Here is a 23,264-nt window from a genome sequence, read left to right on the forward strand (position 1 = left end):
ATTGCATACAAGTACAAAGTAACATATATATTATTTCATCTAATTTTTACAACATCCCATGAGATAGGGCCCAAGTCGTTTACCCCAGAAACACCAAAACATGTTTGCTCTTAGGCTCAAAGGAAAGTATTGACATTAGGCACAAATGAAATGGTCACAGCAGGTGCTGAAGATCTGAAGATGAATGAGCTTTGGGTCTTGCTCACAATAAGTTTCCAGCCTCCTGATGAAGAGACACCTGAACGTGTGGATTCAAGTTAAAAACCTAGAGACCAGAAGTGCATAAACAAAGTATGAATGGGGTTAGGTGGGAATGCCTGAAGGGAGCCAGTCAGCTGAATGTGCAGGAGAGGTTGGGGCAGTAAAGAAAGCTTCTTAGGGAAAACGGAATTGGCCCTTATGGAATGAACAGGAGCTCAGCAGAGGGAGAAATAAAATCATGAGATTGTTTCTTTTCTTTTTTTTTTTTTTTTGAGATCATTTTTTTTCTTGAAGATTATCAAATTACTTGAGAAGTAGTCTCTGAAAAGAAGTGTAATTATTTGTTAATTTTGGAAAATAAGTCACCTACAGCCCTCCTGCCCCTTTCACTGTTACAACCCTCTGGTACTTGTGGAAATTCCTCAGATGATCTTAGCAATGCTCAAAGATGACTTACTTGGATGACATCATCCACTTCAGCTCTAATAATAGGACCAAGAATGCCGAGATGCTCTTCGTACTCCCCCAAGGGATCACGTTTGGTGAAAGTGCTATCGAGGTACTTTCGAAAGACTACTTTCTTGTATATGGTGTTCTCTGGGATATCATCAACGTCTTCGCTGAAATAACAATAAAGATAGTATTTGTTTAAAAGAACAAATGAAAGACCATTCAAAGAATTGGGGGAATTATCCCTGTTTCTGAGTATGGGTATTATGGATATTTAATCAGTACTTGAGGAACAAATGAATGAAAATATAAATGAATAAAAACTTAAGCCAGTAAATATCCTTCAGATCCCAGCTCACATATCATTTCTTAGGTAAATCCTCCTATAAGCCTGTATCATTCCTTGATTTTCCATAGTATGGCTACAGTATATATAGCATATTCCTGTAGTGTTATATTTCTCTAATATATATATAGTAAGTTATATGTCATTTATTTGTGAGATTAAAATCTATTAAAATCTGACACTGATACTAGAGTGAAAGCCCCATGAGGTCAGGGATCATGCCTAGTTTGCTCATTCTTTCATTTCTAGTACCTAGCAAGTTATCTGGCGCATAGTAGGCGCTTGACAGATTTTTGTTTAATGCATTAATAAATGAACAAATATAATCATATATTCACAGAGCAGATTTTAATATCAGAGGCAGACAAAGCCATGTAACTGGATAGTGCCAGGGCTTGGGGCTGTCAGGTGACAATGGTCACCCTTGTGAAGGCCACGAGATGGCTGGGAGTTTTATACTCTGAAAGTAGCCATTCTTCTCACATTTGCTTTTTTTTTTTTTTTTACATCCCATTATTCCTTGTACGGTTCACCAGCTCAGTCCGGGGCCAGCTCACATCATATTTTCTCACTGATTCCTAAATTTCCCAAGCCTACAGAAACAGGCCAAAAGCTCACCCACCAGAATCCCATTCCACCTTCCTTCCAGTGTTCCTACCCTACTGACCCCATCCTTCCAGACCCTAAGCATAACATAGTTTCACAGAACTAATGAGGGACAAGCAAAGCAACTCTGACGGCCATAAACATGGGTGCATATCTGGAATGGTACATAAGATTTTGAAGGAACTGGTTTCATCCCTTTCCACTTTGGAAAGGCCCTTAATCTTACTCCTTCAGGGCCTCTCTTAGAAATCCCTAGATAAACTATTTATTCTCATAGCAATGGGTGGTACACTTAAATAGGAAGTCATGGAAAGATGTGTTTTTTTATTATTTGGGGGCGGTGGGAGGAAGAGCAGAGGGAAAGGGAGAGAGAGAATCTTAAGCAGGTTCCACGCCCAGCATGGAGCCCGACATGGTCTCAATCTCACAACCCTGAGGTCACGACCTGAGCTGAAATCAAGAGTTGGAAGCTTAACCAAGTGAGCCACCCAGGTGCCCCCCCAAATGTGTTTTAAATGAAAAGAGTTCTAATATGGAAATGCCAGGCATCTGATTAATGAAATAATTTCTGTAAGCCGTACCATGCATTGTGTTTGCTTACTCTAATTACACTTTCTTTTTTAGTAATTTTTAGTGTAACTATTAGCTTTTGCAAAAGCTGTGTACTATAGTTAGACCGTTTAAACATGGTCACCATGCTGTGTCCCTGAGAATCTATAGCTGACTAAGCCTTGCCCCTTGTTCCTCCCTCTCTTCTGTCTCTTCCCAGAATACAGAGTCCAGCCCATTATGACATTCCATCCTTAAGCAGAATCAAATTGAAAACTCTTTTAAAAATGTCTATGGATCGCTTAGAAACTCTCTGTTCTAAGTTAGGCCACTTATAAAATTGCATGAACCCCTTCAACTCTATGGTTGAAGAGTGGCTGGAACCCTGAAATGTTAAATCTGAAGAGGATCTTGGGGGCCATTTGGTGTAACACTTCATTTACAAAATGAAAGTAACAAGGTTCAGGAAAGGAACTGACATATTCCAGGAAACAAAGAATGGCTGAAACTTTTGAAGTGTCTCATTGCTCTTTGGATAAACACCAAAATTCTTCCCATGGCCTGCAAAACCTGGTGGCATCTGGTCTTTGCAGAGCTCGCCAAATGTTTTCTTAACACTCACCCTCTTCTTGAGCTCCAACTACAGGCTTCAGGGCTTCCTCCTTCCATAGGGCCTCATCATGCTCTTCTCTCTGTCTAGAATGTTCTCCCCTCTCCACTTCCTGCCTAGGTCACTTCTGTTCATCTTCCGATCTCAGCTCAAATGCCACTTCTTCAGGGTCAGATTCCTCAAGTCTCATATCCCCATGTATCTACCTTTTCTTCTCGGTCTTTAGCTGGTTATATTTTACACTTATTTATGTGAGCATTTAATTTGTATCCACCTGCCCAACTAGACACAAGTTCCATGAGGGAAGGAGTCATGAATGATTATATTCTCTTTTAGAGTCTCAACACTTAGCACAATGCTTAGGAGAGAACAAGCACTCATTAAAGAGTTATTAAATGAGTGATTCTATAAGCCAAGTTACAATTCAAGTTTAAATCAAGGTAAATCATTGAACGACTGCCTCAGTAGAAGGCATAAACTTGCTTTTTGTTTCTAAACTGACTTATATCCTTGGCCCCTGCTACTGGAATCTCATGTAATTTGAATCAAACATCACCAAGATGCTGTATGCTTTACATTGCTCAGTAAACAATTTACAAATATTTTTGGTGCCCAAATGCAAGAGGAGATTTCTACATCACAAATTTGGATTTGAAGCCAACTTCAATGAAAACATGTTGATATCCGTAGCTATCTGCAGATAGCTACGGATAGGTTAGGCTCTGCACTGAGGCAAGGAGAGGGGATAGGAACATGTGTGCTGAAAGCCGGAGAGAGAGGAGGGAGCTTCTTTAACTATAGAATATCATAGACTTCTTATACTGATTGTTCTTATATTGTCCAAATGTCACCTAATGTAGAGAAGCTAACCTTGGAATTGACAAAGGAAATCGTATAGAACAAGTTGCAATAGGGGACCTAAATTACACTTAGTATGATTTGCCCAGAATTATTTCCTTGGACTGTAGCAATCTTTTTAGCAGTAGTGGAAACATGAGAGTATAAAAGGAGAAAATTTGGCCAAACCTTTGAGCAAATTTTGAATAATCCCAGGATACTTCTTCAGCAGCAATGTAATAATACTTTCTGTTTCCATTGTTGCTGCGGAGGTACCATGCTGCAATGTTGTCAGGATTTCTGGAGGAGTTAATGTCTGTCCTAGTGTCAGTTTGGTAAGGGTTATCATAGGCCACGTAATCAATTTCAGCAGTGTATTCTTCACTGCTCTCTTCCTTCTGCCTGGGAATAATCTCAATATAATCTCCATCATTTGCACTGAGGCCTACTATCACTGGTGGGTTAAGTTCTCTTGGCATAAAAGTGTTATTTAGGGTAGGAGACGGTGGGAGAGATGGCACCTGACCAAGGTCTGGATAAGGGAAAGTCTGACCAAATTCTGGAAGAAGAAATGACTGACTAGATTCAGAGGTGTAGGATGTCTGATCAAGGTCTAGAGGAAGTAATGTCTCTAGATCAGGAGGAAAGGACATTTGACTAATGTCTGGAGAGACAGTTGCCTGACTGAGGTCTGGGGAAGGGAGCATCTGATCGAGATCTAAAGAAAGGGTTGTCTGGCTGATGTCTGATGAGAGAGTCTCCTGGCTGAGGTCTGGGGAAAGGGTTGTCTGGTCAAGGTCTGGAGAAAAGGTTGTCTGGCCAAGGTCTGGAGAAAAGGTTGTCTGGTCAAGGTCCAGAGAAAAGGTTGTTTGGTCAAGGTCCGGAGAAAAGGTTGTCTGGTCAAAGTCTGGAGAAAAGCTTGTCTGGCCAAGGTCTGGGGAAAGTGTTGTCTGGTCAAGGTCTGGAGAAAAGGTTGTCTGGTCAAGGTCTGGAGAAAACGTTGTCTGGTCAAGGTCTGGGGAAAGGGCTGTCTGGTCAAGGTCCGGAGAAAAGGTTGTCTGGTCGACGTCTGGAGAAAATGTTGTCTGGTCAAAGTCTGGAGAAAAGGTTGTCTGGTCAAGTTCTGGAGAAAAGGTTGTCTGGTCAAACTCTGGAGAAAAGGTTGTCTGGTCAAGGTCTGGAGAAAAGGTTGTCTGGTCAAGGTCCAGAGAAAAGGTACTCTGGTCGAGGTCTGGGGAAAGTGTTGTCTGGTCAAGGTCTGGAGAAAAGGTCACCTGGTCAAGGTCTGGAGAAAAGGTTGTCTGGTCAAGGTCCGGAGAAAAGGTTGTCTGGTCAAGGTCTGGAGAAAAGGTTGTCTGGTCAAGGTCTGGAGAAAAGCTTGTCTGGCCAAGGTCTGGGGAAAGTGTTGTCTGGTCAAGGTCTGGAGGAAAGGTTGTCTGGTCAAGGTCTGGAGAAAAGGTTGTCTGGTCAAGGTCCAGAGAAAAGGTACTCTGGTCGAGGTCTGGGGAAAGTGTTGTCTGGTCAAGGTCTGGAGAAAAGGTTACCTGGTCAAGGTCTGGAGAAAAGGTTGTCTGGTCAAGGTCCGGAGAAAAGGTTGTCTGGTCAAGGTCTGGAGAAAAGGTTGTCTGGTCAAGGTCTGGAGAAAAGCTTGTCTGGCCAAGGTCTGGGGAAAGTGTTGTCTGGTCAAGGTCTGGAGGAAAGGTTGTCTGGTCAAGGTCTGGAGAAAAGGTTGTCTGGTCAAGGTCCAGAGAAAAGGTACTCTGGTCGAGGTCTGGGGAAAGTGTTGTCTGGTCAAGGTCTGGAGAAAAGGTCACCTGGTCAAGGTCTGGAGAAAAGGTTGTCTGGTCAAGGTCCGGAGAAAAGGTTGTCTGGTCAAGGTCTGGAGAAAAGGTTGTCTGGTCAAGGTCTGGAGAAAAGCTTGTCTGGCCAAGGTCTGGGGAAAGTGTTGTCTGGTCAAGGTCTGGAGGAAAGGTTGTCTGGTCAAGGTCTGGAGAAAAGGTTGTCTGGTCAAGGTCTGGGGAAAGGGTTGTCTGGTCAAGGTCCGGAGAAAAGGTTGTCTGGTCAAAGTCTGGAGAAAAGGTTGTCTGGTCAAGGTCTGGAGAAAAGCTTGTCTGGCCAAGGTCTGGGGAAAGTGTTGTCTGGTCAAGGTCTGGAGAAAAGGTTGTCTGGTCAAGGTCTGGAGAAAAGGTTGTCTGGTCAAGGTCTGGGGAAAGGGTTGTCTGGTCAAGGTCCGGAGAAAAGGTTGTCTGGTCAAAGTCTGGAGAAAAGGTTGTCTGGTCAAAGTCTAGAGAAAAGGTTGTCTGGTCAAGTTCTGGAGAAAATGTTGTCTGGTCAAAGTCTGGAGAAAATGTTGTCTGGTCAAGGTCTGGAGAAAATGTTGTCTGGTCAAAGTCTGGAGAAAAGGTTGTCTGGTCAAGGTCTGGAGAAAAGGTTGTCTGGTCAAGGTCTGGAGAAAAGGTTCTCTGGTCGAGGTCTGGGTAAAGGGTTGTCTGGTCAAGGTCTGGAGAAAATGTTGTCTGGTCAAAGTCTGGAGAAAATGTTGTCTGGTCAAGGTCTGGAGAAAAGGTTGTCTGGTCAAAGTCTGGAAAAAAGGTTGTCTGGATGAGGTCTGGAGAAAAGGTTGTCTGGTCAAGGTCTGGAGAAAAGGTTGTCCGGCCGAGGTCTGGGGGAAGTGTTGTCTGGTCAAGGTCTGGAGAAAATGTCTGGTCAAGGTCTAGAGAAAAAGTTGTATGGTCGAGGTCTGGGGAAAAGTTTGTCTCCCTGAGGTCTGGGGACAGGGCTGTCTGGCTGAGGTCTGGAGAAAGGGTTGTATGGTCAAGATCAGGGGAAAGGGCTGGTTGACTGAGACCTGCAGAGATGGTTGCCTTCCAGGCTTCAAGTTCCAAGGAAGGGAACATTTGACCAACATCAGTAGGGAATGGCTTGTTTCTTAGGTCATAGTCGAGCATCTGGCCAGGCTCTGGGGGAGATGTGTGGCTAGAGTCTGTAGTAGGGTGCATTTGATCGGAGTCTTGAATAGGGAAAGTTTGATAGTGTTCTTCTGGGGGTATTGTCTGATAACGATCTAAAGGGGAGCTTGTCTGACTGGTGTCATTTGGGGGATTGTGATTATGGTCAAGAAGTGAGGCTAACAGGCTAAGATTCACAGAGGGGAATGTCTGATTGAGGTCTGTGGGAAAAGATGTTTCACCGGATTTATGGGGTAACAATGAATGATCAAATCTCCTGTCTGAAAATGTGGTATTGCCCTTTCCTCTTAGAGGGTGGAAGCCCCTCGGAGATAGAGCAGTATGGTGTGCAAGCTTCTCTTCTTTTTTCTTTTTTCGTGTTTTAATGAAAAAAGGGATTTTCTTCAATCCACTGTTGCCTCCATCCTGTTTCACTTGTAGAGATTTATTTCTAATTCCAGAAAATTTTGGGTGGCCACTCAGCTTTCTGTGCTTGTCTGTGAGAGGGATGTTTTCTGCCCAAGTCCTTGAGGCATTCTGGGGGCTGTCCAGCACCTTGTCAACAGCCATGTCTTCATCAGCATCTGGGACTATTTCATAACTACCTTTCTCAGACACCACATGCCATTTCCCATTCAAAATCTTGGATGGATTCTTTTGTTTTAAGAGGAACAGATCATTGGGAAGGTCTTCCCAGGGTCCCCTTCTGGAAGGAGAAGAGTTGCCTTGGCTTGAATGTCTCCCAGTTTTATGTGCTGAAAATCCCACCTGGGAGAACTTGTGCTTTGCTGTGTGCTCTCTTTCTTCCTTGGATTCCTTATGCTTAGCATGTTCTTGACTCCGGAATCCTTCTGCATCAAGTGGAAGTAGGCTTACTCCTGTGATACCTGACTGTAGAGTGTCCTCCATCAAGTCTTCAGAATAAGGGCTGGAATGCTCTGCTGTCGAACTGTTGAGAGCTGAGTTCTTGTCTAAGCCAATGGGTCCCAGAGGGGGATCAGCTGTGGTGCCTGCTGGGTGAGGAAGAGTTTTCTGACGTTTTGCAAAGTTATAGACAATAAGCCTGCTAATGTTACTCAGGGAAGAAGAATTTGAACTGGCAGCTGTATCGGTACTTGGAGGAATGAATTCAGAATTGTTCTCCAGAGCCAGGGCAGTAAGATTAAACTCATCTTCCTCCTGATTCCGTGATGAATTTCTGAATGACCTAATTCCTAACCACGAAGCCAGGTTGTTCTGGTAATCATAGTCCGCATCACGCTCTTCATCCCTGTTTTCTGAAGAGTCTCGCATCTTCCGTGTAGTCATGACTGTTGGTGCTGAAGGTTCATATATAATCTCATATGAGTCTTCATAATCATCCCGGATACACTTAACATCCCTGAATCTCAGCCTTAGGTTTTTGTTTCTTGGGTTGGAATTTATTGTAGTTAACATCCAAGTTCCTATAGAAGAGAGACAGAGGAAACAGAAAGCTCTAAGCCCAGGAAAAGATGTAGAAACCCTAGGATCCATTGTGGCCGATAATTTTCAATGAACTTCCATCAGGGATAACAAGTGTGGTCTGTGGGTCACTGCTGATCTGGGAACTGTTGATCATGGTCGATGGTGACACAAGGAGAGAACCTGGGTGTCAGGTGTTTAGAAAACTGTTCAGCAATTTGACATTGCCATGCATCCAAGCACGTGATCAGTACACTTATCTCATATAACAGAATATAGACTGAAAGTATTGGTCAGTGGAGATTAGGGAGAAAACTCTTAGGACAGATAGTTTAAGAGTCACTATTTTAGAATATATTTAAAATATTTAAAAAGGGATGAATTAAGAATAAAGTGGGCTTTGACTATCATAAACATCTTGTTGGCTGCACATCTTGTTTGAAAATTGGAGTGAGGGGGAGGATGATGTAAGAGACATCTAGATATTTCTAGATATTTCTAAGCAGTAAATGATTCAGGTGGGCCCAGGGCAATTTTGAATCTCTTTGAAATGGTATTACCTTCTGGCGTACAGATTTCCTGGGGAGTCTGCAACAGTTATCACTTGTTGAGTGTCGGCTGGGTGCTAGGCACTTGGTATAGATGACAATTAAGGGTCAAAGCAACCCTGTAAGGTGTGATTTTGGTTTTGAGATGAATACACGGAAGCTCAGTGAGGTTGAGTAACATGCCCAAGGTTACACAGAGTTCCAGAGCACATCTGAGGAACTCCAAAGCCCACGTGCTTTCCATGCTTCCCACTACTGTCTCTGAGGCCAGCCTCCAAGGCACTGTATCTGATGATCGCTAACTAACCCACAGTGGCATGGCTAGCTTTAAAAATGGAAAAGGCCGTTTCGATAAAAGAAATGCACTTTTGTGGCTGAATGTTCATGCTTCCCCCTCAAAGTCATACCTTATCTTTTTGCTGTTTTGTCTTTACTTCTCACGTAGCCCAGAGAAGGATAAATGGAACCCACATTAAGGGACTAGACCCATTTAATTAACTAATATCCCAAACAGAAATCACGAGAAGTATTGAAAGGAAAGCCTGTATGGGGTCAGAAAGATAAACTCAGGAATTGTGGTAGTTTGGGAAGCTGCAGCAGACCTTTATAGATCAGAGGTTCCTCTCCAAGAGTCTAGGCTCTTACCAACATTATCCATTGTGACGGTCACAGATTCCCCACGCATGGGGAAGAGGGTCAAGGTGTCCTCATGTCTCTTTCCATAGATGAATGAGTGCCCAGTGAAGTGAATGGTCAAAATATCATCCTGGGTCCCCACAGTGCAGAAGTGCCACTGGACAGTGTCATCAAAGCAGAATCCGAGTGTGGGTATACTCTCCGGCACGTAGCCATTGATCGCTGAAAGAGTAAAATCTGTTAACATGCAAGCCTCTGCCAACAAAAGGGCACGTGTCTAATTATACCTGAGATGAATGTCCCAATATTAATTGCGTTGTGTCAAAGCAGTAATTATATGATAAGCTTCACCAGGTCTATCTGCCATGTGACTAGAACAACTCACACTTCCCAAATGAGAACTTATTTTCCTAATTTAGCCAAGGGAGAAATATCAGGAGAAAGACAAAGCCTTTCATTCACGTTGACCTATTCATTCGTCAAGTGTCAAATGCTTTATTTTCCACGTTCCGCTTTTAAGGAGAGTCTAAACCTCAACTTACAATATTCTCCCTGGAAGAGAAGCATAGTATAAGAAATTCATCCTGACACATTCGTTGGTGAATAAGAAGTAATGTCCCTGAAAGTAATGTCCCTAAATTCATCTTTAGCACATTTTGCAATTTTTATTGCTCCCTTTTAACATTGAGATAATCTATAATTTTTATTCAAGTATTGAGTATCTTTCCAAGGGGCACAGCTTTAGACAGTATCTTTACTTACTTAGGTTCTAAGCATGATAATAAAATCACACATTTGATTTCTATGAGGACAGGGCCGACCGCTGCCTGCGTTACATTCTAGCTCTGATACTAGTACGGTGCCTGGCACTAGTGAGCGCTTAAATATTTACTAAATAACTGATATAATATGTTTTTGGTTTGCATTTCATTCAGGAGGCTCTTCTAAACGGTCTATAGCTGTACTGTCTAACACAGTGGCCACTAACTACAAGTGGCTGTTGAGCACTTGAAATGTAACCTGGATTGAGATGTGCCGTAAGTGTGAAATACACACCAGATTTCAGAGACCTAGTATGAAATAAAGAAAGCAAACCTCGTCAATTTTTATATTGGCTATATGTTGAAATGATAATATTTGGGATATATTTCTCTTTAATCTTTCATACGGCTACTAGAACATTTTAAATTATATTTGTGGCTCATACATAATCTCTATTGGATAGCACTAGCCCAAAATGATGACAGACTCACTGCCAAAAATGAAATTATGCAAAGAAAGCTGAGACACTCCGTGTTTGGAATTATTTTCAGGACACCTGCCAGTTCTGAGAATTCCAATAATTCATCTGAAACTATATGAATAGACCATGGAGAAGTCATCCTCATATCTATGATTGCCTATCAGAGAAGGCGATCATGATGGCTCTTGACGCTAAGGAACAGTGGTGGGGACCCTGCCACTGTGGCAAAGTTTGCTTCTAAGTGGCTTGGTGAAATTTCTCTTAGACTTCTCATAGCAGTGGCTTTAGGTGCTGAAATTGAAAACCGCAGCAAATGCCTGAACTTTGGCTGGGGGAATTCCTTCTGTTCTGAACTCCTTGTTGCTCACTTCAAACCTCTTCGTGAATTGGCTTTTTAAGATTCTTGGCTCGCCATATGCATTCTGCCTCTGTTTGATGTGACCATCCAGCATTGGATACCTTACCTTGTTTCTGCCCTGGCCGTGAAGACTGTGCCCCTTGCACCCAGTCGAAAATCCCCATACACCACTGACCAAGGCCTGTAGCCCCTTTCCTCAACACTCCCACCCCTCGCCCTGTTCCTCCAGAGTGGAGCTCCTCAGAGCGGGCGCCATCTACGTCCATGCACATCCGGAGCACGAGACCAAGAAGACTTCCTAAGGAGAACAAGCTTTTGGCCTCTTGCCGTAAAAAGGTTGCTAGCGTGTCCCCCAGTAACTTCATCACCAAATCTCTGGATTACGAGTGAGGATAAGAGGTGAGTGGATTCTAATCCATGTCTCGGCCTTTATACACAGTCATACTTTAAGCACAGAAGTGACAAACTGATGGACAAAAACAGTGATTTGACTTACTGCTCATGATGTTCGATTCATAAAACTTGGGGTCATCACGTTTCACCTTATCAGGATTTTCACAGAACTTGTTGATATTGTCCTCAATGTACCAGCTCTTGTTCTCATCAAACACAGCAAACACGGCCTGCTGCTCAATGTCTGCGGCCCTCTGGAGGGTAAAAGTGCTGTGTTCAGTGATTAATGTTCCAGTGGATGACCCACAACACTGAGCTCTTCTCAGAAACCAAAGAGGCACAGTCTTGGGGCCACTGCCTCCACAAATTCAGGCATTTATGAGAGCCCATTTTGTACAAAGCCCTTGTTAGAGCCAAAGGGAATATGCAAAGAAAGACAGAGCAGATCAGAAAACTCAGAGACTAAAACATTCTAATAGAAAAATTCCATCTTCTTGTGGGAGCTGTAATTGTGTTTTATTTCTGTAAGTGGACACCTTTCAACTTGAATGATTCACTAGACATGCTCCAAATAGTTGCAAAGGATAAAACAGAAGGTTGCAATAGGAAAGCTTTCTACGTATCCCTATCCATTTCCTTTCCTAGCTCAATAAATTAAGGTCTAACAAATGTCGATTTCTGATTTTTCTAGGCATCTATTTATTGTATATACCTTAGGATAAACTTCTTTGATTATAGCTTACCCTGATGGGGGAATTTTAAGTTAATAATATGAGACTATTATTCTCCAATGAAGATCCGTATCTTTGTTCACTTTTTTTCTATAATTCAGTGTTACTAGAGATGGACCATTGTCCTGGTCCAACTTCACCAGATTCTATGTCTTCAAAGTATTATCTCTCTTATCTCTCCCTGGTGCAGGTCTCTGAAAATAACAAGGATTGGTAGAGAGCTTTACACTTTCACTGGATGGTATCTTGCTGAGCCCCAAAACAACCCTGTAGAATTTTTTTTAGGAGGGTTATTACCCATTTGATAAAAGGAAGAAATTAAGAGAGGCTAAGTGACTTGCTGATCACATAGCAGAAGACCTGGAATTTCAAACTAAAACAAAATATGGTGTCACACTATAGAAAAGCCTTCTAGATGGAGAATCTAGATGAAAATAGGTAAGAAGAAAACGACAACAAAGGGGAAAATGTGGTCAGTACAAAGCAAAGGAATAAAGGTGGTCACGTTTGCTCTAAAGAAGATAACATAATACTTTCTATTCTCTAGAAGGAGAAGTCCCATTATTTAGCACGGAGACCTAATCTGTTCCAGCCAGAAGTTCCTGGAATTTCTGAAAGTTTAGTTTGTGGACAGAATACCTGTATGCCTCGCTTATCCAGGGATCTGCTCTTACAAATCAGAAGTAGCCCGATCAACCCAGAGGCAATGTCCCTTGTGATATCCACATTACTGTAGTATGGTCTTGTTAGGCACTGGGCGTCATTTTCTGTGGGTTCATCAGACTCCAGGATGTTCCACTTATAAGTATAGGTTTCCCCTGGTTGAACTGCTCTGATCATGGTGTTATTGTCTGAAAGAAAATAGAGTCAAAATTGTTTCATTTTCAAAATTATTACATTAAACAAACAGGGAGTTCTCATTAGAACCAATTAGTATTAGGAAAGGAATATTCTTTTCCTATTAAGCTCCATCTAACAGAACCCTGGATGACATGTCGCCATTAGAGATTGCTCCACTAGAGGGCGCTATGGCACCAACAAAGAACAACGTATTAGGTAAGCACCAGGTTGTAAACAAAATCCTTGAAGTGAGCAGGGTTTGTTTCTGACTTTTAGGATACCCTGCTTATATACGACCTGACTGCACAAGTTATATCACTGAGCAAAGAGGACAGGTAGGAAAATATGACTGCCTCTCAGGGGTGAGTAGTTCCATTCAGTAGACTCCGACTCAAACCTGACGTGAAGGAAGAGTTGACTTCATCTTCGTAAGGAGAGAAGGTCACTCCATGAGGGTAAATGCTGTAGACACGGCTGGCCATATTTTTGAACACGATCTAGAAAGTTAACTCAAATTCATTATTTCAGGACTTAAGTCAGTCATGAGAATTAACATAGGATGCTAGCTTTGCGTGTTCACTTGCGGGAGGGTGCGTGTGTGGTAAGGTGGAACACGGAAAGAGAAGTCTCCCCTTAGAAGTGACATCTTCCTCACAATATATCACTCTTTCCAACCTGATTCCCGTTCCCCTTCCCCTCTCCTCTCAGCTCGGACCACATCTGCCTTCAGATCTGTTCCTTCTCCTCTTTAGACCATGATCCCCTTCTCCAGCCTGGCAGATCTCCTAGGACACTGTCCTTGGTGTCATCTTCTGAGGGACAAACAAATAGCCAGATCCTGAATTTCCAGCGAGGTGTATCCACACTTGCTAAAAGGGATGGGGGAAATCAGAAATGAGGGAAGGGAAAGAAGAACAGAGAAAGGCTGCTTTCTATCCTTTTGTTATTTTTAAATGAACACAATTGTCCTTGTGTGCAGATATGTTAGTTCACCCCCACAAAGGGGTGAAGGGAGGAGCATTATTTACTCAGGAGTCCTAGTTAGGCTCCTTAATTTTTAAAGGAGAACCTTAATCTTATCTTCTGTTGGTTGAGGGCCAAAGCGTTTGGATCACCTTTAATCTGTAGATTACCCGCATTCTAGAATCTTGTCAAAGTTGGCAACCTTTATTTCTCTGCTGCCCACTTCCTATCAAAAGCTCGATGATGTGACATATATTTAAGGAAAGCTGTCTGAAGAACATTCAGTGTTCTTGAATAATATCTAAATTTACCTTCATCAGAGACCAATCATGGGAGAACTGCACACCTAGAGCACAATGATGACTTGTTTATACTCAACTGTATTTACTGTTATGTTCTCAGCTATAATGACAAGCATTGTTTTACAAAGCTATGTGACTCATTCATTCATTCATTCATTCATTCATTCATTCATTCATTCAAGATTTATTTATTTGAGAGAGACAATGCATGCGTGTGTGGGAAGGGCAGAGGGAGAGAATCTCAAGCAGACTCGCTGCTGAGCATGGAGACCGATGCAGGCTCCATCTCAGGACCCTGAAATCATGACCTGAGCCAAAATCAAGCATCACATGCTTAACTGACTGAGCCACCCAGGTGCCCCAGCAACTTAATTATTATACCAATTGTAGGAATTCTATCAAGGATTACAACCACTGTATTATACCGCTTCTTCTTCTTCTTAAGGATCCGTGGGAGAAATTGGTCTCAGTATCAAGGGAAATTAGTTTTCTTTATGACTACTGTGAATCTTGCCCTGACATATTTTACTCAGATGTTAGAAAGCTTTGGACAAAATTTGTGGGCAACTTATAGGAGCATAGAGCGTGTGTTTCATTATACTTGTCCATGGCTTTATTTTCTTTGTCCCCATATTATCCTTCACCTCAATTATAATGGCTCTTTGTTTTATTCCTTTATAATTTGATAAATTGTCTCCGATTCTTTGTATTATGAGGTAGGCTATAAATCAGAGCAAATACTACATAAAAACTAAAGATGCATTTGAATTAAAAACTACATGAACATATTTTTCTTTTTAACACAGACAAATCACCAGTACTTATAGTCTTTCCTGTTTAATTTCTCCCATTGTTCTATATTTCTGTTACTTACTTTGAGTGTGTCTCTGACCTGGGCTCTGATAATAGGGCCCAAGATCCCATCTTCTTTGATATTTGGATTCTCCAAACGTTTGGTGAAAGACTCATCTTGATACTGTTTGTAGACAACCTTCTTATAATGTTTTCCAATTTGGTTTGAGAAATTATCCAAATGCAGAGATCTGTATTTTCTTAAAGTGAAATGAATTTTTTAAAAAAATTAAACCATTTGCTCAAGTAAAGGCCCCACAGGATGAGGAAATCCTTGTGCTTAGAAGTTCTGCTCTTGGATTAGCTAAAATACTAGTTTTCTTAAAAAAAAATTCTTAATGTGGTTTGCAAAGTCCCAGTATCTGCTCTCTAGCTGGACAACTGGAAACCTTTGTCTCCTCCATCACTGATAAAGTTGTGGGCATGGTCAGAAACAGCTACTTAGAACTTCCTGTCACTCTGGACACTAGCATAGACCTTAGATGTCCCTGGGAAAATGTCTATCCAAAAAAAAGGGGAGGACATATTGCAAATTTTTCTCAAGTCTTTGTTATCACTTCATTTATGGTAACTTAATTGACTTCCCAGGTATTTCTCAATCTCTGCAAGTTACGTTCCCACACCAGGAAGCTTTGACTATCTTTATTAGTCATAGTTCTGTGCTGTTGGGCTCACGCTTCTACCATCCACCCAATCCTAGTGCCAACTAAAAAGCCACCGCCTCCACCCATCCTCTGTAGCTACCCCATTACAACAAGCACTTTTCCTCTTGGTCCTCTTTATTGCCTTAGTTTTGCAAAAACAGAAGTTCCATGATAGAATTTACTCATTTTCTGCATTTATTTTGCACAATAAAAAGCACACGCTCTTGCCAGAGTCCTGGAATCTTATCTCAGTTCCATCATTTATTATTATATAATCTTGAGCAAGTTCCTTTTTAGCTCTTTTTCTCAAATTTTTTGAAGAGCAAATACAGTCCAATGATTTTGATTACAATAGAAAGCTCTCACTCACACATTTTTTCCCATCAGCCCCACCCCCGACCTTCTCTGTGTTTTCTAAATATTCACTTGCATTAATTTCATATGTATAATTCCAGAGCATCTTTATGCATAAATATGCTACTCTCACTCCTTTAACCAAAGGCACCCTGACTTTTTGTTTTTGCATTTTCCCAGCTTTATTGAGGTGATTTTGGCAAATAAAAATTGTATATATTTGAGAAGTACAACATGATGATTTATGTATGTATATATGTGATTACCACAATTAAGCTAATTAACACTTCCATCACCTCACCTAGTTACCATTTTCTTTTTTTGTGGTGAAAACACTTAAGATCTACAGTCTTAAATTTCAAGTATAAAATGTTAAGTACAGTCACCGTACTACTTAATTATGTCCACATATAAGTGAGATCATGCAGTATTTGTCATTTTGTGTCTGGAATGTGTCTTAGCATGATGTCCTGAAAGTTCAACCACATTGTTTTCAATGGCAGACTTTCCTTCTTTTTTTTAAGGCTGAGTAATATTCTATAGTGTGTGTGTGTGTGTGTGTGTGTGTGTGATATTTTTTATATCCATTCATCCATCAACAGACACTCACGTTGTTTCCATTTCTTAGCTATAGTGAATAATGCTGCAATGGACACGGGAATGCAGATATCTCTTTAAGATATTGATTTCGTTTCCTTTGGATATATATTCAGAAGGGAAATTGCTGGATCATATGGTAGTTCTATTTTTAATTTTTGGAGGCAACTTCTTACTACTTTCCATAATAGCTGTACCAATTTCTATTCTCACCAACAGTGTACAGAATTCCATTTTCTTCATACCCTCACCGGCCCTGGTTACCTCTTTTTTGTAGTAGCCGTCCTCACAGGTATGAGGTGATGACCTCATTGTGGATATGATTTATATTTCCCTAATGACTAGGGATGTTGAACATCTTTTCATATATCTATTTGTCATTTGTATATCTTCTTTGGAAAAATGTCAGTTTAGGTCCTTTGCTCATTTAAAAAAAATTTGTTTTATTATTTTTTATTTTTAAATACTCTCTACACCCAACATGGGGCTTGAACTCACAACCCCAAGGTCAAGAGTCCCATGCTCCACTGATTGAGCCAGTCAGGCACCGCCTTTCCCCATTTTTAAATCAGGTGTTGTTTTTTTTTTTTCCCATCAAGTTTTTAAATATATTTTAGGTTTCAACACCTTATTGGAGATAGAGTTTGCAAATATTTTCTCTCATTCCATAGATTTATTTTTTGTTTTATTGATTAGTTCTTTCACTACACAGAAACTTTTTATTTTGATGTAGGCCCACTTGTTTATTTTTGTTTTTGTTGCCTGTGCTTTTTGTGTTATAGCCCCAAAAATCATTGGGAAAACACATGTCGAAGAGGTTTCCTCCTACCTTTTCTCCTAGAAGTTTTATGGTTTCAGGTCTTACATTTAAATATTTAATCTATTTTAAGTTAATTTTTGTGTATGCTATAAGCTAAGGGTCCAGTTTCATTCTTTTGCATGTGGATATCCAGTTTTTCTAACATTAATTATTGAAGAGACTATATTTTTCCCATTGTGTATTTTTAGTGCTCTTGTCAAATATTAGTGACTATATATGTATGTGTTTATTTCTGGGCTCTCTATTTGGTCTAAGTGTCTGTTTTTATGCTGTTATTACACTGTTTGATTGCTATAGCTTTGTAATATAGTTTGAAATAAAAAGCCTTCAGCTTTGCTCTTCTTGTTCAAGATTGTTTTGGTTATTCAGGGTCTTTTGTGGTTCCATATGAATCTAGAATTGTTTTTTTCTATTTTCATGAAAAATGCCATTGGAATTTTGTTAGGGATTGTATTGAATCTGTACATAGCTTTGATTAATCTGAACATTTTAACAAAATTAATTCTTCCAATCCATTAACATAGAGCATCTTTCTATTTGGTTGTCTCTTCTTCATTTTCTTTCATAAATATCTTATAGTTTTTGGGGTTGGATCTTAGATCTTTCACCGCCTTGGATAAATTTATTCCTTAAGCATTTTATTATTTTTAATTCTATTGAAATGGGATTGTTTTCTTCATTTCTGTTTTGGATAGATTGTTGTTAGTTTAATAAGTGCAGCTGATTTTTATATGTTGATTTCATATCTTGCAACTTACCACATTCTTTCATTAGTTCTAGTAGATTTTTGGTGGAGTCTTAAGGGTTTTCTATATATAAAATCATATCCTCTGCAAAGAGAGATAATTTTGCTTTTTCCTTACCAATTTGGATGTCTTTTATTTCTTTTTCTGGCCTGATTATTCTGGGTGGGATTTCTAGCACTATGTTGACTAAAAATGGCACTCTTGTCTTGTTCCTGATCTTGGAGAAATAGCTTTCTTTGAGTATGATGTTAACTTTGGGTTTGTCACATATGGCCTTTATTATGTTGAGGTACATTTCTTCTATACCTAACTTGTTGAGAGTTTTTATATGAAAAGATGTTGAATTTTGTCAATTGCTTCTTCTGCCTCACCTGGGTTGCTATCATGACTTTTATGCTTCATTTTGTTGGTGTGGCATATCACATTTATTGATTCGTGCATGCTGAAAAATCCATGCATCCCAGGGATAATCTCACTTGATCACAGTGTATGATCACTTTAATGTGCTGTGGATTTGGTTTGCTAATATTTTGGTGAGGATTTTTGTATCCATGTTCAACAAGGATATTGGGCCGTCATTTTCTTGTCTCGTATTGTCCTTATCTGGCTTTGGCGTGAGGATAATGCTGGCCTTGTAAAATAAGTTTGGAAGTGTTCCCTCCTCTTCAATATTTTGGAAGAATTTGAAGATTAGTGTTAGCTCTTTAATGCTTGGTATAATTAACCTATGAAGCCATGTAATTCTGGGCTTTTCTTTGTTTGGAGATTTTTGATTACTGATTCAATCTTCTTACTTGGTAAGAAGTCTGTTTGGATGTTCTATTTCTTTATGATTCAGTCTGGGTAGGGTGTATATTTCTAGGAAATTATCCATTTATTCTAGACTATCCAATCTGTTAGCATATCATCGTTTATAGTAGTCTCTCAGGATTCTTTGCATTTCTGTGATATCAATTGTAATGTCTCCTCTTTCAGTTATAATTTTAACTATTTGAGTCCTCTCTTTCCTTGGTTAGTTTAGCTAAAGTTTTGTCAGTTTGGCTTATCTTTTCAAAAAACCAGCTCACGGTTATGTTGATCTTTTCTATTGTTTTTCCAATGTCTACCTCATTTATTTTTCCTCTAATCTTTATTTCATTCCTTCTGCTAACTTTGGGTTTAGTTTGCTCTTTCCCCTCCCCTAGTTCCTTGAGGTATAAAGCTAGGTTGTTTATTTGGGAACTTTCTTTGTTTTCTAATGTAGGCATTTATTTCTACAAACTTCTCTCATAACTGTTTTTGCTGTATTCCAAAGTTTTTGTATGTTGTGTTTCCATTTTCACTCGTCTCAGGATATATTTTTGATTTCCCATTAGATTTCTTTTTGACCATGCTGGAAAGTGCATTTAATTTCCAAATATTTGTAAATTTCCAATTTCCTTTTTGTTATTGATTTCTAGTTTCTTACCACCGTGATCAGAAAAGACACTTGATATGATTTTGTTAAGACTTATTTTGTGGCCTAACATATGATGCATCCTAGAGAATATTTCATGTGCACTTGAGAAGAATATGTACTCTGCCGCTGTTGGATGGATTGTTCTTTACATGTCTATTAGGTCCACTTGGTCTATAGTGTTATTCAATTCCACTATTTCCTTATTGATTTTATGTCTGGATGATTTACCTATTGTTTAAAGTGAGGTATTTAAATCCCCCACTAATATTGTATTGTTGTCTATTTCTCCATTCAGTTCTGTTAATATCTACTTCATATATTTAGGTGGTCCAATGTTAGGGGCATATATATTTGTAATTGTTATAACCTCTTGATAAATTAACCCTTTTATCATATAGTGACCTTGTCTCTTATGACAGTTTGACTTAAAGTCTATTTTGTCTTATATAAGTATAGCCATTCCTGTTCTCCTTTGGTTACCATTTGCATGGAAAATTTTTTTTTATCCCTTTACTTTTAACCCATGTATGTCCTTAAAGCTAAAGTGAGTCCCTTGTAGACAGTACATTGTTAGATCTTAGTTTTTTATCCATCTGGCTATTCTGTTAGCTTTTGATTGGAGAATTTAATCCATTTACATTTAGAATAAGCATTGATAGGTAAGGGCTTACTATTGCTATTTTGTTGTTTTCTGACTTTTTTGTGGTTCTTTTGTTCCTTTCTTCCTCTGTTGCTATTTGCCTTGTTATTTGTTGATGTTTTTATTCCTTTATCTTTTGTGTATCTACTAGAGGTAGAAGTTTTTGCTTTGTGGTTACCATGAGGCTTACATAAAACATCTTATAATTCTAACAGTTTATTTTAAGGTGATGACAACTGAAATTCAATTGCATAAAAATTTCTACACTATTACTACTCCCTCCCAATTTGTGCTATTGATGTCACACTTTATATCTTTTTATGTTGTATATCCATTTACAAAGTATTTTAGCCTGGTGATTTTAATACTTTTGTCTTTAGACTTCTATTTTAATGTTTTAAAAAATTTTAACTAGAGTTAGAAGTCATTATGTACCACCATTACAGCGTTATTAAAGTATTCTGAATTTGACTATATATTTACCTTTACCAGAAACTTTTATACTTTCATGTTCTCATGTTACTTAGTGTCCTTTCATTTCAACTTGAAGAATTCTCTTCAGCATTTCTTGTAAAGCAGCCCTAGTGATGTTGAACTCCCTCAGCTTTTCTTTGTCTTGGACTGTCTCTTCACTTCTGAAGAAATCTCTTCACTTCTGAAGAAAAGCTTTGCTGAGTATAATATACTATTCTTTGTTGGCAGAGGGTTTTTTTTTTTTTCCCCTTTCAGCACCTTGAGTATATCATCCCATACTCTCCTAGACTACAAGGTTTCTTCTGAAAAATCTGTGGATAGTCTTATGGGGATCCCCTTGTATATGACAAGTTGCTTATCTCTTGCTACTTTCAGGATTCTCTCTTTGTCTTTGACTTTTGACAGTTTGATTATCATGTATCTCAGGATAATCTTTGAGTAGATCTTGCTTGGAGTCCTTTGAGCTTCATGAATCTGTATATCTATAACCCTCCCAAGATTCAGGAAGTTTTTAGTCATTATCTGTATATAAGCTTTCTGCCCCTTCATTTCTTCTCCTTTTGGGACTCTCATAATGCATATATTAATTCTTTTGATGGTAAATATAGGTAATGCAAGCTTTCTTCACTCTTTTCCATTCTTTTTTTCTCTTTTTGTCTCTGCAACTGAATAATTTCAAATTACCTATCTTTGAGTTTGCTGAATCTTTCTTCTGCATGATCAAGTCTGCTATTGAAGTTCTCTATTGAATTTTTTAGTTCTGTCATTATACCCTTCAGTTCCAGGTTCTGTTTGGTTATTTTTTATGGTTTTTATTGATTTGTTACAACATTTATTTTATTTATACATTGTTTTCCTGATTTCATTTCATTGCCTATCTGTCCTCTTGCACCTCACTGACCTTCCTTAAGATGATTATTTTGAATTTTTTTTGCCAATTTGTAGATCTCTAATTCTTTCACATTGGTTATTTGAGCTTTATTAGTTTCCTTTGGTGGTGTCATACTTGCCTGACTTTTTGTGATTCATGTACATTTGAAGGAGCAAACACCCTCTTCCAGGCTTTAATGACTGATTTTGTCAGGTAAAGACCTTCTCCTGTCAAGTCTCTGGGCTGCTGGGATTGCCTCCGTGATCACAGTTGAGTGAAGTTGGAACCACGTCATGTGGCTGCTTCTGAGCCTATAGCAGTGACTGTGGCTGGTGGGCCTTTTACCAGGGGCTCGGGTGGGCATGGATTCTGTCTGGTCTCTGGGCAGATGTGACTACCTCTAGGACCTTGGTCAGTAGAGCTAATGCTGGGATAGTGGCTTATTTCAAGGTCAAAGTTGAGTTTGCAAATGGCAGGGCTGTTATTAGTTTTTTTTTGATGGGTGTGGCTCCCATCTGGTCCTTGAAAAGGTTCCCACCAGGTCATTGGGTACATCCCTGGGTGGGCAAGACTGCAGTTGGGAGAGCTGGAGCTGGGTTACAGTGATGCTTCAAGATCTGCTGTGGGATTGAGGTCTGCAGACCAGCCTCCTGGGGCATGGATGGGTGTGACTCCCCAAAAGTCCCTGAGCTGGCAGGACTATTCCAGGGCTTGAGCTGGTTACGGGGCCACTTTAAGATCCATACTCAGACCAAGGTCTGTGGGCCACCCTCCATGGTCATGGACAGATGTGACTTCTTCTGGGTCCTTTAGGAAATGATGCTGGTGTCAAGGCCAAGGCCAACTGGGGCTGTAGCTGAGTCCATAATGGGACAAGACTGTTTCCAAGTTTGTAGCTGGGAGCACCATCAGTGAATCTGCCACCTGAGTGATGTGTCTTCTCAAAATATCCCTCTCGGTCTTGGCTTCCTTTGGGAAGATCTTGGAATTTCTCAGATTTCTGCCTGGATCCCAAAGCTCTCACAGAAGTACTTTTGTTTGTGGGTAGCTGTCAAATTACTAATGCTGTGGAGGGATATGAGCAAGGGACCTCCCATTCCACAATTTTTTCCTGCCTTGACTTCTGAATCAAACAACATATCTTGGAGAACTTTTTATATTAGTACATAGAGTGTTTACATCCTCTTTTGAAAACAGATGCATAGTATTCCATCATAAAGATGTGCCATATTTATTAAGCTAATTTCCTATTGATGGACATGTTGGGTTGTTTCTAAACCTTTGCTACTACTACAGTGCAGCAATGAATATCTAATATATACATCATTTCACAGGTGAACAAGTATATCTACGTGGTGAATTACTGGAGTAAGATTGCTGGGTCAGAGCATATATGCATTTATAATTGTGAGCATATGCATTCGTAATTGTGATACATATTGTCAAATCATCCTCCTGAATGGCTGTATCAAATTACTCTTCCACCAACGATGTATGATAGTGCTTGTTTCCTACAGCCTTGCCAACAGATTATGTCATCTGGACTTCTGAGTCTGAGAGGTGGAAACTAGTATCTCAGTGGAGTTTAATTTGCACTTCTCTTTCTGTTGTGAGTGAGCTTGAGTATTTTTCAAGTGACGAGTTATTTGAATTTCCAAAGTTCTTATTTTCTCTGACATCTTTTCTAATCTACAAAATAGATAAAAGCTGTTTCTAACTTGGAGAGTTAAAATAAAGCTCATGTAAAATGTTTCACACAGTGCTTGGCAATAGCAAGCATCCAACAAGTGGCAGCTGCTATTACTAGTAATACTATTGCTGCTG

The 23,264-nt window shown here is 39.8% G+C and overlaps 1 protein-coding gene across 2 annotated transcripts in view; it reads right to left on the reverse strand.

Moving 5' to 3' along the window:
- Positions 1–23,264, reverse strand: part of F5 (coagulation factor V) — a 70,555-nt gene that overhangs the window by 17,052 nt on the left and 30,239 nt on the right. For both annotated transcript variants that reach the window (XM_026509419.4, XM_057315037.1), the window contains exons 8-14: positions 14,879–15,056; positions 13,137–13,236; positions 12,539–12,750; positions 11,272–11,422; positions 9,184–9,396; positions 3,789–7,992; positions 659–821 (exon numbers count right to left, since the gene is read on the reverse strand). In XM_026509419.4, coding sequence (XP_026365204.3) covers positions 659–821; positions 3,789–7,992; positions 9,184–9,396; positions 11,272–11,422; positions 12,539–12,750; positions 13,137–13,236; positions 14,879–15,056 — 5,221 coding nt within the window. The remainder of the gene's footprint in view (positions 1–658; positions 822–3,788; positions 7,993–9,183; positions 9,397–11,271; positions 11,423–12,538; positions 12,751–13,136; positions 13,237–14,878; positions 15,057–23,264) is intronic.

This window comes from Ursus arctos, unplaced genomic scaffold (assembly GCF_023065955.2).
Source record: "Ursus arctos isolate Adak ecotype North America unplaced genomic scaffold, UrsArc2.0 scaffold_2, whole genome shotgun sequence".
Taxonomy (NCBI): domain Eukaryota; kingdom Metazoa; phylum Chordata; class Mammalia; order Carnivora; family Ursidae; genus Ursus; species Ursus arctos.